Source organism: Agrilus planipennis, unplaced genomic scaffold (genome assembly GCF_000699045.2).
Source record: "Agrilus planipennis isolate EAB-ADULT unplaced genomic scaffold, Apla_2.0 scaffold14, whole genome shotgun sequence".
Classification (NCBI taxonomy): domain Eukaryota; kingdom Metazoa; phylum Arthropoda; class Insecta; order Coleoptera; family Buprestidae; genus Agrilus; species Agrilus planipennis.
Window position 1 is genome coordinate 1295827 of NW_020442313.1, and position 13889 is coordinate 1309715.

The 13889-nt window shown below is 32.8% G+C and overlaps 3 protein-coding genes across 3 annotated transcripts in view; 1 reads left to right on the forward strand and 2 right to left on the reverse strand.

Moving 5' to 3' along the window:
- Positions 1-994: 994 nt before the first annotated feature.
- Positions 995-2265, forward strand: LOC108737465 (U2 small nuclear ribonucleoprotein A'). The gene is made up of 5 exons (XM_018470325.2): positions 995-1178; positions 1230-1377; positions 1451-1797; positions 1868-2008; positions 2101-2265. The coding sequence occupies exons 1-5, from the start codon at positions 1097-1099 to the stop codon at positions 2136-2138; spliced, it is 756 nt and encodes a 251-aa protein (XP_018325827.1). The 5' UTR covers positions 995-1096; the 3' UTR covers positions 2139-2265.
- A 488-nt stretch (positions 2266-2753) lies between these two features.
- Positions 2754-5056, reverse strand: LOC108737761 (serine/threonine-protein kinase nekl-2-like). The gene is made up of 5 exons (XM_018470857.1): positions 4950-5056; positions 4614-4872; positions 3447-3607; positions 3236-3386; positions 2754-3014 (listed from the first exon to the last, which is right to left on the reverse strand). Exons 1-5 carry the CDS (start codon positions 4994-4996, stop codon positions 2802-2804), a joined length of 831 nt encoding a protein of 276 aa, XP_018326359.1. The 5' UTR covers positions 4997-5056; the 3' UTR covers positions 2754-2801.
- Positions 5057-5523: 467 nt separating this feature from the next.
- Positions 5524-13889, reverse strand: part of LOC108737371 (pancreatic lipase-related protein 2-like) — a 17270-nt gene continuing 8904 nt past the window's right edge. Inside the window, exons 3-9 of the mRNA XM_025980064.1 lie at positions 11204-11444; positions 9942-10054; positions 9707-9827; positions 9209-9499; positions 6719-6833; positions 6458-6655; positions 5524-5821 (exon numbers count right to left, since the gene is read on the reverse strand). Coding sequence (XP_025835849.1) covers positions 5734-5821; positions 6458-6655; positions 6719-6833; positions 9209-9499; positions 9707-9827; positions 9942-10054; positions 11204-11444 — 1167 coding nt within the window. The 3' untranslated portion in view covers positions 5524-5733. The remainder of the gene's footprint in view (positions 5822-6457; positions 6656-6718; positions 6834-9208; positions 9500-9706; positions 9828-9941; positions 10055-11203; positions 11445-13889) is intronic.

A 13889-nucleotide genomic window follows, 5' to 3' on the forward strand; every position in this document is an offset into this window, starting at 1 on the left:
GAGTGCAACACGTTTCTCTCGAAGGCTCTAACCTTGATTGGTTAATTTTTAAAAAATTATGGGGAAATCCACTGCACTTGGGTTTATCTTAAGGATAATTCGTGATAACCTTTATATTCCTCCTTCCATATTTGTATATGCGTATTTCACTGAACATCTTTATGAAAGCAAAATACTTTAAAATTAAGATATTCATCAAACGTAAATACTTAGCGTTGTAAATTCATGTTAGCCATTTCGCATACACAAATTTATTTAAATTATCTGCTTGAATTGGATTTTAAGTAAATACGTGTAAATTGTCCTTTATGTTGCATTTTAAAATACTATCCTTCCCACACTTTAAGCATTTATAATAAGGATGACTAAATTTTGGGGACCCTGGGTCAATGATTTTTCCCAATTACTTACTGCAAATACCTAAATGTAAAGCTTTTAACGGAAAGAATGAAATATAAAGTAACCAAAAAAAGCTTTTCTATTTTTAGGAAACTATATTCAGTTCAATTCAGACTTAATAATACATAACCGTATTTTTTTTTTACATATAGTGTAACATTGTTCGATTTTTCTCTTTTTTTATTTTGTAAAACACTGTTTATCTTTTCTACTTATAGTATGTGAGTTTTGATCTCCCTTGGGTTTTAGTAATTATCTATGCATTTCTGTACATAAAATGAAAAACATTTTCTTACCTCTAGTCCATGATAGGTATTTGGAAATCCACATTTCCATTAATTTTCATTACACTTGTGTACTAATTTTAAAAGAAAATATTGTTCGCGCCTGATAATACACTTTCATAATTGAGTAAAGATAAGACCCATTTATTAAACGAACACTTTTATGCATTTATTTTTAAAATAATTATATGTGTAATTTACAATAATTACTATTTACAAAAACATTATTAATTTAGAAATAGTGTTGAAATTGATGCACTGCGCGACCTCTTGTGTGGAAATGCTACATGAACGATGACGCCATCATAGGACGCCATTCCTTTTTAAAAACACTGCCTAACTACCTAACCTTAAAAATTTTAAAAATATATTCGTATTCTTCAAATTTTAATTACTTTATTAAATACCTAATCATGGTGAAATTAACTGCAGAAATAATTCAGAACTCGATGCAGTACATAAATCCTGTCAAAGATAGAGAATTAGATTTGAGAGGTGAGCAATAAATTCTGAGTTTTTCTTGGTAAACGACACGATATTTTGTAGGTTATAAAATTCCCGAAATTGAAAATTTAGGGGCCACAGGAGATCAGTTTGATACAATAGATTTCTCTGATAATGATATTCGAAAGTTGGATGGCTTCCCTTATTTAAAGAGATTAAAATGCTTACTTCTAAACAATAACCGAATAGTGTAAGTTGTTTTCACTGATGATTATAGAACTGCATAGAAGTAACACTTTGTACAATATTCTTTTTGCATGCAGACGTATTGCTGAACACTTGGAGGAGTATGTTCCAAATATAGAGAGTATAATTTTAACAGGCAACCACATAGAGGAGCTTGGAGATTTAGATCCATTAATATCTTTAGAGAAACTTACATGTTTGAGTTTATTACACAATCCAGTTACTGCAAAGCCTCATTATAGACTATATGTCGCTTATAAGTTCCCACAATTGAAGCTTTTAGATTTTCGTAAGATTAAAATGAAAGAAAGAGAAGAAGCAAAAGCTCTCTTTAAAAGTAAAAAAGGTAAAGAGTTACAGAAAGAATACAGCAAGAAATCCAAAACTTTTGTACCTGGTGCTAATATTCCAAGTTCCAATCAAAGTAAGTGCTATTTAGAAGAACATAAATTGCTTTAGAATGCTTTAAATTTATTGATTGTTATTATTCTTAGGATTATCTGAGCAAGAGATTAAAAAGATCCGAGAAGCTATATCAAAAGCAAATACACTTCATGAAGTTGAGAAATTGCAAAAATTGTTACAAGCAGGGCAAATTCCAGACCAGACAGAACAGAATGGAACTGCTCCAAATGGTATGTTCTAATAAGTGTTTATTTGGGAAGAAAGTCTTCATTAAATATTGTAATAAATAAGTGCCATGTAAGTAATTATTTATGGTTTTCAGGTGATTACACTGAAGACATGCAAATGGATCAGACTTAAGGTAATAATAATTTGTGCAAGATAAAGCAATTAGCTCACTCTTCGAACAACCTTTTTGTTTTTTATTTTAAATTGTCATTAATTATAAATGACAACAAATTGATTCATTATCATCAAGTGGCTAATTGTATTAAGTTGATAAGAATAATTGTATACTACACTATTAAGATCGATATAACAAATAAAGAAAAGGTTGAAGCGATAAATCACAAAGGTTTTTTTATTTTATTTATGTGATTAATACCAGTTTACTTTCAGTATTTTTGAAATTCTTTTTTCAGCAGTTGTATATGTGATTTTAGCGGTTCCGTACAAATATGATGTTGATAAAAGATGTTAATTCAATTTATTTATTTTTAATAAATCTATATTAAATCAGATTTTGATTTGATTGTGAAGACTGATCTTCATTTACCTCTTTTTAATCCAGTTTCTATTCTTAACATGTCCTAACTAGCCTTTGTGTATCAGGTGTTGACGTTTCGCACTCGTCTATAGTGTTGTTCATAACTTTTAATAATCCTTTTCGAACATCATAATTAATTGTTTGCGAGTACAGAAATGGTCTCTTTTTGTTAAAAGTAACCATTTACTTATTAATGAGCAAAGAGAGTGTATAAGTGAGACTATATTAAAAAAAAGGTAGTACAAAAATTAAAATAGTTATGGTTGAATACATCCTAAATAAGTACCTATGGTGTAATATGTGGTGAATACTACCGGATATTTCATTAATGTTAAAGTGTCAGGACGATCAGTTGGATTCCTTTGTAACATTGCATCGATCATAGTTTGAATTTGTAAACCGTCTTCGTAGAGATTAATATTTATTTGTTTTCTGTGTCCAGAAGCAACAGCTAATACCACATTTGAAATCTGAAGTAAAATATTACTTTTAAATCAAAAAGCACCCTATTTTGTCTTTTTAATAGGATTTTTATTCTTTGTCTACCTAAGTTTTTGATTGAACACATTATAAGTTCTAAAAATAACTTGAAATTATTCTTTTCTACTTTTGGTCAGTACAGACTGACGCTTAACTTTGTTGTTGTTTGTAAAAATTTAAAAAAGGTTAATAAATAATTAGAAAAACTTACGCTTCCATCAAACATTTTTTCTAGTGCGCATAATTCATACAGTAAACACCCCAATGCCCAAACATCAGACTTTATATCATAAGGGTGACCGTCACACATTTCAGGAGCCAAATAATTAGTAGTCCCTATTACCGTGTGTGCTTTCCCATCACTAAAATCAGAGTAAATTGTAGCTTTTAATACGATTATGTCTTTAAGGAGTTTTTAGTACTTGAAAAGTGTTTTTGAAATTCCAAAATCGCCAATTTTTACAACGTCCCCTTTTAATCCAGTCATAAAAATATTTTCAGCCTTTAAATCTCTGTGAATAATGTTCTTCTCGTGGATATGATTTAAGGCGTTTAAGATTTGACAAAAGATGCACATAATGGTCTAAAACACGCAGCTATTGAAAATACAGGTACGTTAAAAATGAAATAAGAAAGTTATATTTAGTAGGACTAATCCACGTATGAATGTTATTTCATTAATTTAAGTGTTAAGTGTTATTAAATAATTATACGGTTAATGTCCGATTTACAACTAACTGTAATCTTTTCTATTACTTTTCAGTTTGAATTCTTTGGCTGCTTATATTTCCTTTTGTAATTTTCGCGGGGTTTTAAAGATGGCTAGAAATGACACTAATGACATGCGCAGAAATGACAATGTTAGTTCGTAAGATTTCGGTAAGATGGCAGAAGGTATTCGGAATAAAATGAAATTATGTATCGTATTGAAGTTGTTTATCAATTTATTTGACGTAAAAATCTGCTGCTTCTTTTCTTAATCGAATCTCGTAGTTCATGTTCTGATAGACGAGTGGGTAAAGCTGAAAGTGTGGTTTTTAATAGGAGATTTTTGCTTCATACATATAGGTACTTAAGTGAATCGTTTACTTAAATTATTAGAAACATTCCGGGCAAATTAAACGTGGAAACGTGTGGTTTCACATAAATTTTAAATTGACTGTTATTGTACTACTGTTTGTTAGTACCTTTCTGTACCCAACATGGCGTCCTGGATGATGTTTGGCATTGGGTAAGTCTTTTTCAATTATTGCAACTATTGTGTAGGATGTTAGCGGCGTAAATTAAAGTTTTGATAAATAATAATATAAACTAGTTAAACTAAAATTACCTAGTTCTCTACGTAAAATACAATTTTATTAAAGGCAGGATGAGTTTAGGTACCGACCTACCGACGATGCAAATGTATGATGATTAAGTACTCATGACAAGATAAATTCTTCTAAATCAAGATCGTTACTTGCATGATCCCAAATCCAAATCTAGAGTTATACATTTGATTGTTTTTAAAAAATTAGGAATATTACTTACCTTGATGGGTTAAATGCATACATATACGAATTTAATAAAAAAAAAATGATGACACTTACTGACTGTGGTAAATAATTAGGTCTTGTATTGTTTAATAATTCATGCAGGGTTCCTTTACTTGCATACTCCATAACTATATAAAATATTCCATTAGAGATGTAACTATCGTAATATTGGACGATATTGGGGTGATTTAGGGATTTCAGAATGGACACTTCATTTTTTGCTGAGAGAAGCTGATTGCTGTGTATATCAACTTTAATTTCTTTGAGAACTATTTTCACCTTGTTGTGTTTTCTTTCACATAAAAATACTGTTCTGTTTCAAACAAAATTGTCGGTATAAGGATGAAAAATGAAAAAGTGAAACAGTACAAAACAATATTTTTTTCTTACCCAAATGTTCCGCTGCCTAATTTATCTAAAATATTGAAAGAACCCATTTTTATAAACTTTAATACAATAAAAGTAACAATGTAATGTATGAAATGTGTTAAACACGTCTTATGGGTATTAAATTTAAATTGATATGGAGATGTAAAAAAGTTGGGTCACCTTTAAAATTATCCTATAGACCAGTGTCGTAGTTTGAAAAATTTTGACGTACATTCAAGGAACCCAACGAAACTTTAAAAGGTTTCACCTCCTATAATGAACCCTTTTAATAGGTCTTTATTCGCAAGCAGTTGACTATGTATTGAAAAATGTTGTAGAAAACTGTTCATTGTTTAGAGTTCTGTGACCAAAAAAAGGTCAAATGCGGGCAAATTTTTGGACTTAATCTATCAATTTTATAAAAACTATTTTAATTATTTTTTCTAAGACGATAATTATCTAATTTTTATGGATGATAACAGTGGGTGTTTCAATAGTATAACATATAAAAATTAGTTTTTAAGTAATATAAAAGAGGATAGATTATTAAAATTTATTAAGCACAAATTAATAACTTTTTGTACAAAATCTTGGTACATAAACATAAAAGTAAGAATTTTTGATCAATTATTGTCTAATACGTGTTTGTCGAACTAGCTTTTGTTTTGTCCCTGTACCGTTTTTCGTGACGATGACATCTCATTCTCTCTTACATAAATTATACGCAACATCTGCAGCGTTTTTCTACTACTTCTACCTCAGTTGCTTAATGAGAATATTTGATAATTTTACTAGAACTCTTTTGTTAATCACAATCCTTTTTCTTTAATATCAGAACTACTGGTACATTGTGTTTATCCTTTAAATGAAATTCGGGACCACAATAGTTCCAACTAAAATTATTAATTGAATTAGTGAATCAAACTGTAACTGTGAAGTACAAAGACATTTTTGGTTTACTTCAAGTAGAAGAACTTATTAAAAACAAGAAATGAAGCTCTTTTCTGATTATGTTAGGTTAGGTTAGATTACATTCTTCAATGTTTTGGAACCCAAAGAGAAGTAGGCCAGAGAGGTTGGTAGGTCACCTTTTCAGGCATGAAGGACTAGTTTGAGACATATTAAAAGTAGCAATAGGTGTCAAGAAGAGTAGAACGAGGTAGACCTAGATTAGATTACTGTTAAGGATGTTAAAGTTTTAGGGAAATGCGAACATTAGCTTAGGATAGGAAAAAGTGGAGGTGCGTGTCCAACCAGTCTTAGGACTAACAACCTTCTGATGATGTTGAAAAATTATGAATATTAAAAAATAAAAATTAATTGATAAGTTTAGACTCAAATCCCAGAAAATCTGAAGTGGAATACTTAAGTAGTGACTTTTTGAAAATTATTTTTATTAAAAATATAAAAAGTAAGGTATAACTTTAGTCGGTATGTTTAAAACTCCAGAAACTATGAAAATGTCACATTAAATAACCATTCATAAAGGTTTCGTTCCGCAATTTAGATATCGAATGTTAAGGACTTACCTGTTCCCGTAAATATCCCTTAGGATCACTCTATCAACAAATAAATCCGAGAATATTGTTAAGTTTTGGGCATTAATATACTCAACACCGTTGTAAACTAATGTCGCAGTTACTTCTTGAACATCTTCCGTAAGTGTTTGATATGTAGCTGCTGCCAATCCGTTTATTTCTTTCGAACTTGTCACGAAGTCGTATAACCTATTATAAAAAAGGCATTGTACGCAATATTCATTTTTTTTTCAGTTTCAAGTAATAACTTACTGACAATTTATCAAGAACGATACCGTGTAGTTTAGGTATTCGATGACCATATAGAGAGTACCTTTAGCGGCTGTAGTTTTTTGCGATAATTTGAGAGAAGCTTGAAGTTGGGAACCTAATAGATAAACAATATATAATATTAAGTTAGGAGGGGTAGAGGTAGACCTAGATTAGATTACTGTTCGCAAATAGTTAAGGATGTGGGCTGTTCTATAGTAGTTTTAGGGAAATGCAAAGTTTAGCTCAGGATAGGAAAGAGTAGAGGTACGTGTCCAACCAGTCTTAGGACTGACGACCTTATGATGATGATGATGTGGTATAAATGTATGAACTAATTAACAGAAACTACAAGAAGTACATTTTAAAGAACAATTACATTAAAGTGGCTCAGTAGCGGGCAGAGTTTAGTGCATAAGTACTTGTACGTGAAAATTTGGTTTCAGTCTTTTCAGGGTTTCGAAGCATTCTAGTGAACATGTACATAGGTGCTGGCAAACGAATTACTTTGTAAAAGTATTTTGTAATTTCTAATTCAATAGGCTTTAAAGCTATTTCAAATTGCTTAGGAACGTTTTGTTTTAAGTCCTCCGAAGGTTGTTTTTAAAAATTTATTTATTTCTAAAAAAACGTTGTGGGGACTGAGAAAGGTTACCAAATTTGTTAGCGAGTTCACGTTTTATTTACTTGTACATTAATACTCGATATAAGCGTTAAATGTTACAAAGTAAAAAGGATGTAGGTTCGCACACCCGAATGGTAAGACGTGTTGGTAACAAATCTAAAGATTTACATTCAAAGAAAAATAAAGAAAACTTAAATGCTAATCGTGCAAAATTGCAGTTTTCCAGTGTGAGCAGACTTGCGTCAGGATATTTTTATATATACCATGATAATGTAGCCTGGATAACTGGAATTTGATTTAAAAATGCACCGGATAGTGATTTTACCTGATACCGGATAACCGAGTGGTTTTGGGAAGCCTGATATATTAAGAAGCGATAGGAATTGTAACGGTTCGGCTATAATAACGAATAATTTAGTACTTATTGGGATCCGTCAAATGGGCATACACCATCTGGTGGCAAAATTTATAACTCGAATGAGGGAAAAATTTACATAGGAACTGTGCACGCAAATAGTAAAATTGTTTATTAAAATAATAAAACACGTTAAAAAAGTAAAAATTTTTTTGATGGAGTCGACGAAGTTTTCTTCTAAAGTTAAATCAAATAAAAAGTTAATATGTTCAGTGAAAAGCTGCAATAGCACTTTAGACATAGATCTTCACTCTTCACCTACATTAACTACTTACTAATAAAAACTAACCGTTTTATATATGTAAAAAATATATTCGGAAAATTAGAGAAAAAAGTAAACTAATAGAAGCTTGGATGAAAGCAGTAGGTATCAAAGAAGTGAATTTCGGAATAAAAATTTGTTCACGTCATTTTAATGCACATGATTATATTTCAGCAAGTATTTACCATCAGCCATAACCTTAATATTTAAAACTAGAGTCATACTAAAATTATAAAGTGAGAAATTATTTATTCCTGTGTAATTGATTTAATACAATTCTAATGATACGATATAAGTATTTTGAGGTTAAGAACCTACCTGCTGCAATACAACAAAGTTGCAATAATGTGTTTGCAACGTTCTCTTAAATCGGCTTTGCACGTGCAAGTCATTGATATGATATTGCTTAAATCACCCAGAATCACCTCACCAATTATATAACGTGAATCACTTTTTAAATCCGAAGTTTGTAAAAAGTAGACAGTAAACTTGACGGAATTTGAAGGCTAGCTTCCGGATTTGTTATTTCCGAATTTTATAATGTGATTGGCATTAAAAACACGCTCACTTTCAACGAAATTTCCTTTCCGAGGCTTTGTGTCAGCCCAATCACATATTGTATCAATACTTATCATTTTATCGTAATTTAAAAACTTGGAAATTGCACGGTACACTATAGGAACTACGATAAATTTTCCCTAATCGGCGCCATGTTTTTAGGCTCCTCCCATTTGACGGATCCCAATAGTAATCAGTAAATAATAAAATTTACGACAAACAACTCACTTCAGTACAATCATAATTATCAATTTTATTATCCGGCATCGCCGCGTACCATTATCTGGTGTCCATCCGGATTCTAAATAAAGTGCCGGATCCTCCGGATATTGGACCCAAAAGATTTAAATTTATCGGCCCTCTTTTAGTGTTTTAGTGTCATAGCATTCATATTGATTGTAGTATTTCATATGGTTAACAACGGTCATTGTTATCAATTGTCTACAGTCGTGTTCTCGAAAAAGTGAGGAAATTGCAAAATGAAAACGTACTACTATGACATGTTGGAAACAAATTTTCGATGTATTTTTTAATTATTAATAATTCTTTTCCTTTTGTTAAACATTTTATTGATACAGTAGCTTATAGAAAGTCGATTGACTTTGAGAGCTTTTTTTTAGCCTGTTTACTTACCGCAATACGGAGACGAGCCTCTTGTTACCAGATACATTATCCCTTTTCCATACGAATTTGCCCCGAATTTCCCTACGTCAGTTCTGTAAGAAGGATCCAATGCTAGACGACTAGATGACTTTTCTATTTGAGGAAAACATTGTCCCCTTTGGAAGCTCTTAAATCCTCCATTTCGACATCTGTATGCTATAAACTCGCAGCCGCCCCCTTCGGCTTCCCTTTGTATACTTTCTAAGAACAATTTCCATGCTCTCAAGTGGCTACAGGCAAGTTCCACTGTTAATGTTCTTTCTAAAACAATAATTTCGGAATAATGTTATTGTAATCGTTTATATTTTTGTAAGCTCGTTATTATTTTGGAAACCCGAAAAATCCCAATCGGAAAAAAACATTGAAACAGTTGATCATTAAAAACGATTAGTTTGACCCAATATCAAAAAAATATGGAGCTATAAGTGTTTTACTTTGCTAAATTTTTGGTTTAAAAATGATTTGTACCTATTGTTGTTAAAACGATTGAAGCCCTTCCGTCAACACAACCGGGTTGTTCAAAACCTCCATTCGGGAAAAAATCTACATGACCTATTGGTTCCAATAATCCGAACCCGTCAATGAAAAACTGAAATGCATTAATACATCAGTTGCTTGTAGAATATCAAATCAAGCTGCTGAACCATTTTAGGAACAAGTATATCTTTTTGGTTTAAAATAAACATTTTTTTACTAAAATTACCGGACTTGCGTCGGTATGTATAACGTCAACATATTCAGCATCTCCCTTGTCTAATTTTTTGCTTTTCTCTTTGAAATGGTTATGCCTGAAAAGCGGACTGGCGGCGTCCAATCCTTAAAAAGAACAAATAATTATTAGAATATAAGTGTTACAACTTACTATCAAATTATTGAGAGGTTTGTTTTATGTCATCGACATACTAAAATCGACTACAAAAATTAATGTCAACATCACATTTGCAATATCGCTAGAAAATACGATATAAACGTAATAAAATCCTATATATCCTAATGCCCTAGAGACTAGTAAATAATCTTAAACACAGAAGGATTATACTTATTTTCGTCAAATGTATTGCTACGAATGTGTGCCTGAGGCGGTGATCGATACAGCTGTACATTTTAATAGTCGACAACGCAGAACGGCAAATCATCGTCGATCTCATACATATACTGCACGATAAAAGGAACTGATAAGAAGCTTTCCGGAAATCATCAGAAACATTATATGACTGTGTATGTAGGCATTTACCGTCCGATGAAAGGTAGTTGATTAACGACAGGTGACTCAAGCACGTATGTATATAGGGTGTTTTTGAAATAAGTTGCAAGTTCTGGATGGTGTTAACTAAATGCAATAGGGAATTGCATAATGAGTAAAGCAGGGTGGTAAAGGAACAAAAAAAATTGTAAAAAAACCACACGAAGTTGCAATCCGAAGTTTAAGCAACTAAATCGATAAAAAATGTAAACAGTGACGGTTGCGGAACAACCAGTAAAATAAATATCAACAGTTTACTGCTACGCTATTAGATATAATAGTATTTAGACGCCTTTTGCAATAGCAATAAATTAACTAATTACTTTGTTCATCGCTGATGGTATGCAGTACTATTTAAACATCTCGACATGGTATTAAGAATACAAAACATCGTGCGCAACACGGATGCTGCAGTTAATAGAATGCGACGTTGCAATGCCGTATTTCGCTGCGTGGCCCTGCTAGGGCCGGACTGCCCCTTTCAAATACGTTTATCTCGAAAACGGTGGAGTTTCAGATTACTAAATATTAACTTAATTTTCTTGCTTTATAGTGCCCTATCACCTCCTGCATAAACACCCTGCATAATATCATTTTTAGCGTCAGGAGTAAGTGACAAGTATGTCTGTTCTTCCGTAAGGAGCCCTTTGTTCCCGATGTACAGTACTTAGTTAAGAATTTGTAAGTTGTACTTTAGATGTCACTGACACATTCTTACCTACCAGTTATTCTGCCAATCATATGTCCCCATTTTTTAAGCGTTTCTGAAGCACAACCTGCGACATGTGCTCCTAAGGAAAATCCAATAAGGTGTATATCTTTGGGTTTGAGGCCCAAATTTACCATTTTCAGTAATAGAAGTCCTAACTGTCTTCCAACCAGTTCGGTATTAGCTGCTGCTACAGGATATTGTGGACCTCTCGCACCTTTTTCCCAATCCATTAGAATTATGCTACAATTGCACTAAAACAATACAGTTTTTATATAGGGTTGTTCGGAAAGTCATTTCGTTTTTTCCCGACAGAGGATTTAATTGTATTCTTTTGCACCCAACTTCACATTTAAGCCGTATAATTTTTATATGCTTTGAGAGCTCATATAGCAAGGCTTGTGTGTGGAAAATTTCAATTAATTCTACGCAGTAGTTTTTGGTTGGTGCCCTTTTAAATATGGAGAGCGATAAGCTGCATTTTCGACATATCTTACTGTTTTACTACAGAAAGGGTAAAAATGCTGTTCAAGCCAGAAAGAAATTGACTGATGTGTATGGAGAAGGTGTGTTGACAGTACGCCAGTGCCAGAACTGGTTCGCTAAATTTCGATCCGGCAATTTTGATGTCGAAGATGCACCACGTTCGGGAAGGCCGGTTGAAGCTGATAAAGACGCGATAAAGGCATTAGTTGATGTGAACCGGCGAATAACAACACGTGAGATCGGATTGAGGTTAAATTTATCAAATTCAACAGTTTATGACCACTTGAAAGGCCTGGGATTATCCTCGAAGCTCGATGTATGGGTTCCCCATGTTCTCACAGAGAGAAATCTGTGTCGCCGCATTGACGTCTGCGATTCGCTTCTCAAACGTCACGAAAATGATCCGTTTTTGAAGCGCATCATCACTGGGGACGAAAAATGGGTTGTATACAACAACGTCAAACGCAAGAGGTCATGGAGCAAAAAAGATGAACCGGCTCAAACCATTTCCAAAGCCGATATTCACCAAAAAAAGGTGATGCTGTCTGTTTGGTGGGATTTTAAAGGAATCGTTTTTTTTTAGCTTTTACCGGATAACACAACGATTAATTCGGAAGTCTACTGTCATCAGCTGGACAAACTGAATGATGCACTTCAACAGAAAAGGTCAGAACTAATCAACAGGAAAGGTGTAGTGTTTCACCAAGACAACGCGAGACCTCACACAAGTTTGGTCACTCGCCAAAAGCTTTTACAGCTTGAATGGGATACAATGCTACACCCACCATATTCTCCAGACCTGGCACCATCGGATTATTATTTGTTCCGGTCACTCCAAAATTTTTTAGACGGTAAAACCTTCACCTCAAATGAGGAGGTCAAAAACCTCCTCGATCAGTTTTTTGCCAGCAAAGACCAAAAATTTTATGAGCGTGGAATTATGCTACTACCAGAAAGATGGCAAAAGGTGTTGGACCAGAACGGTCAATATATAATTTAATAAAGTATTTGTTTATTATACGAAAACTGTCTTTCATTTCCACAAAAAAAACGAAATGACTTTCCGAACAACCCGATACATTATAAGTACATTTATTTAACTATTGCAATTGAAGCAAAGTGTGTCATTTGTGTTCTAATAGGAAGATGTTAGAAAGGAAGAGATATTAGATACAATGGGAAAAACAGAGGGCTCTATGGAGGTCGATTAGAAATAGGGGAGATAGGTTGGTAGGACGCCTTGTTAGGCATGAAGATTTAGTCAGAGAGAAATTAGAGGCAGAAACAGGAGTTTAGAGGGGTAGAGGTAGATCTAGATTAGATTACTGTTTGCAAATAGTTAAGGATGTGAGTTGTTCTAGTTTAAGGGAAATGCGAAGATTACCTCAGGATAGAAAAGAGTGGAGATGCGTCTTAGGACTGAAGACCTTAGGATGATGATGATGACGAGGAGGATGTTAAGAATACCGTGGTTAGAAATGGTTACAAATGGGAAGGTATTAGAAAGTGTAGGATAAGTTGATAGAACACTTTCTCACATGTGAAGGACATATTAGAAGCAAAAAAAAAGTTGAGAGCGGTAAAGGTAGACCTAAAAACTTGTGGGATGTGGGTTGCTCTAGTTTTCTAGAAATGCGAAGATTGACTCTAATAGTTGTATCAGTTTTCGGACCGAAGACCTTCTATGATGACGATAATGATCACTTTCATCTTTCTTATGGAAATAAACTTTGATGGATTAAAAAATGAATTGCAAAATGCATTTTATTTTAATAGATAGTATATGTATAAGGCTAAATAGGTGAAGGTCTAAATAAATACTAGTCGTTGATGCACATTAGTAGCCAAATATGGCACTTACAACTATTACGTAAGTATTGTCATCAATACATGTAGGTACTGCTTTTGCAATAATTTCGTCGAAGGTTGACAACATTTTGTTTTTTCATAAACTCTTGTACAGAGATAGGTACTTACACTTAAGTGCATTCAAATATTAACATTTGTTAGGATTGATTTCGTAATCTTAGTAGTAAATATCAGTGGATCAGTATGGTGTTTGTAGGCACTAGAGATGTGCAAAATGTTTTTTTTAAATGTATTTAAATACAAAATGCAAATACTTTTTTGATTTGTTATTTCAAATGTAAAATACAAAATAGATTTCCCTTTTGTGAAGCGCATCATCACTGGGGACGAAAAATGGGTTGTAT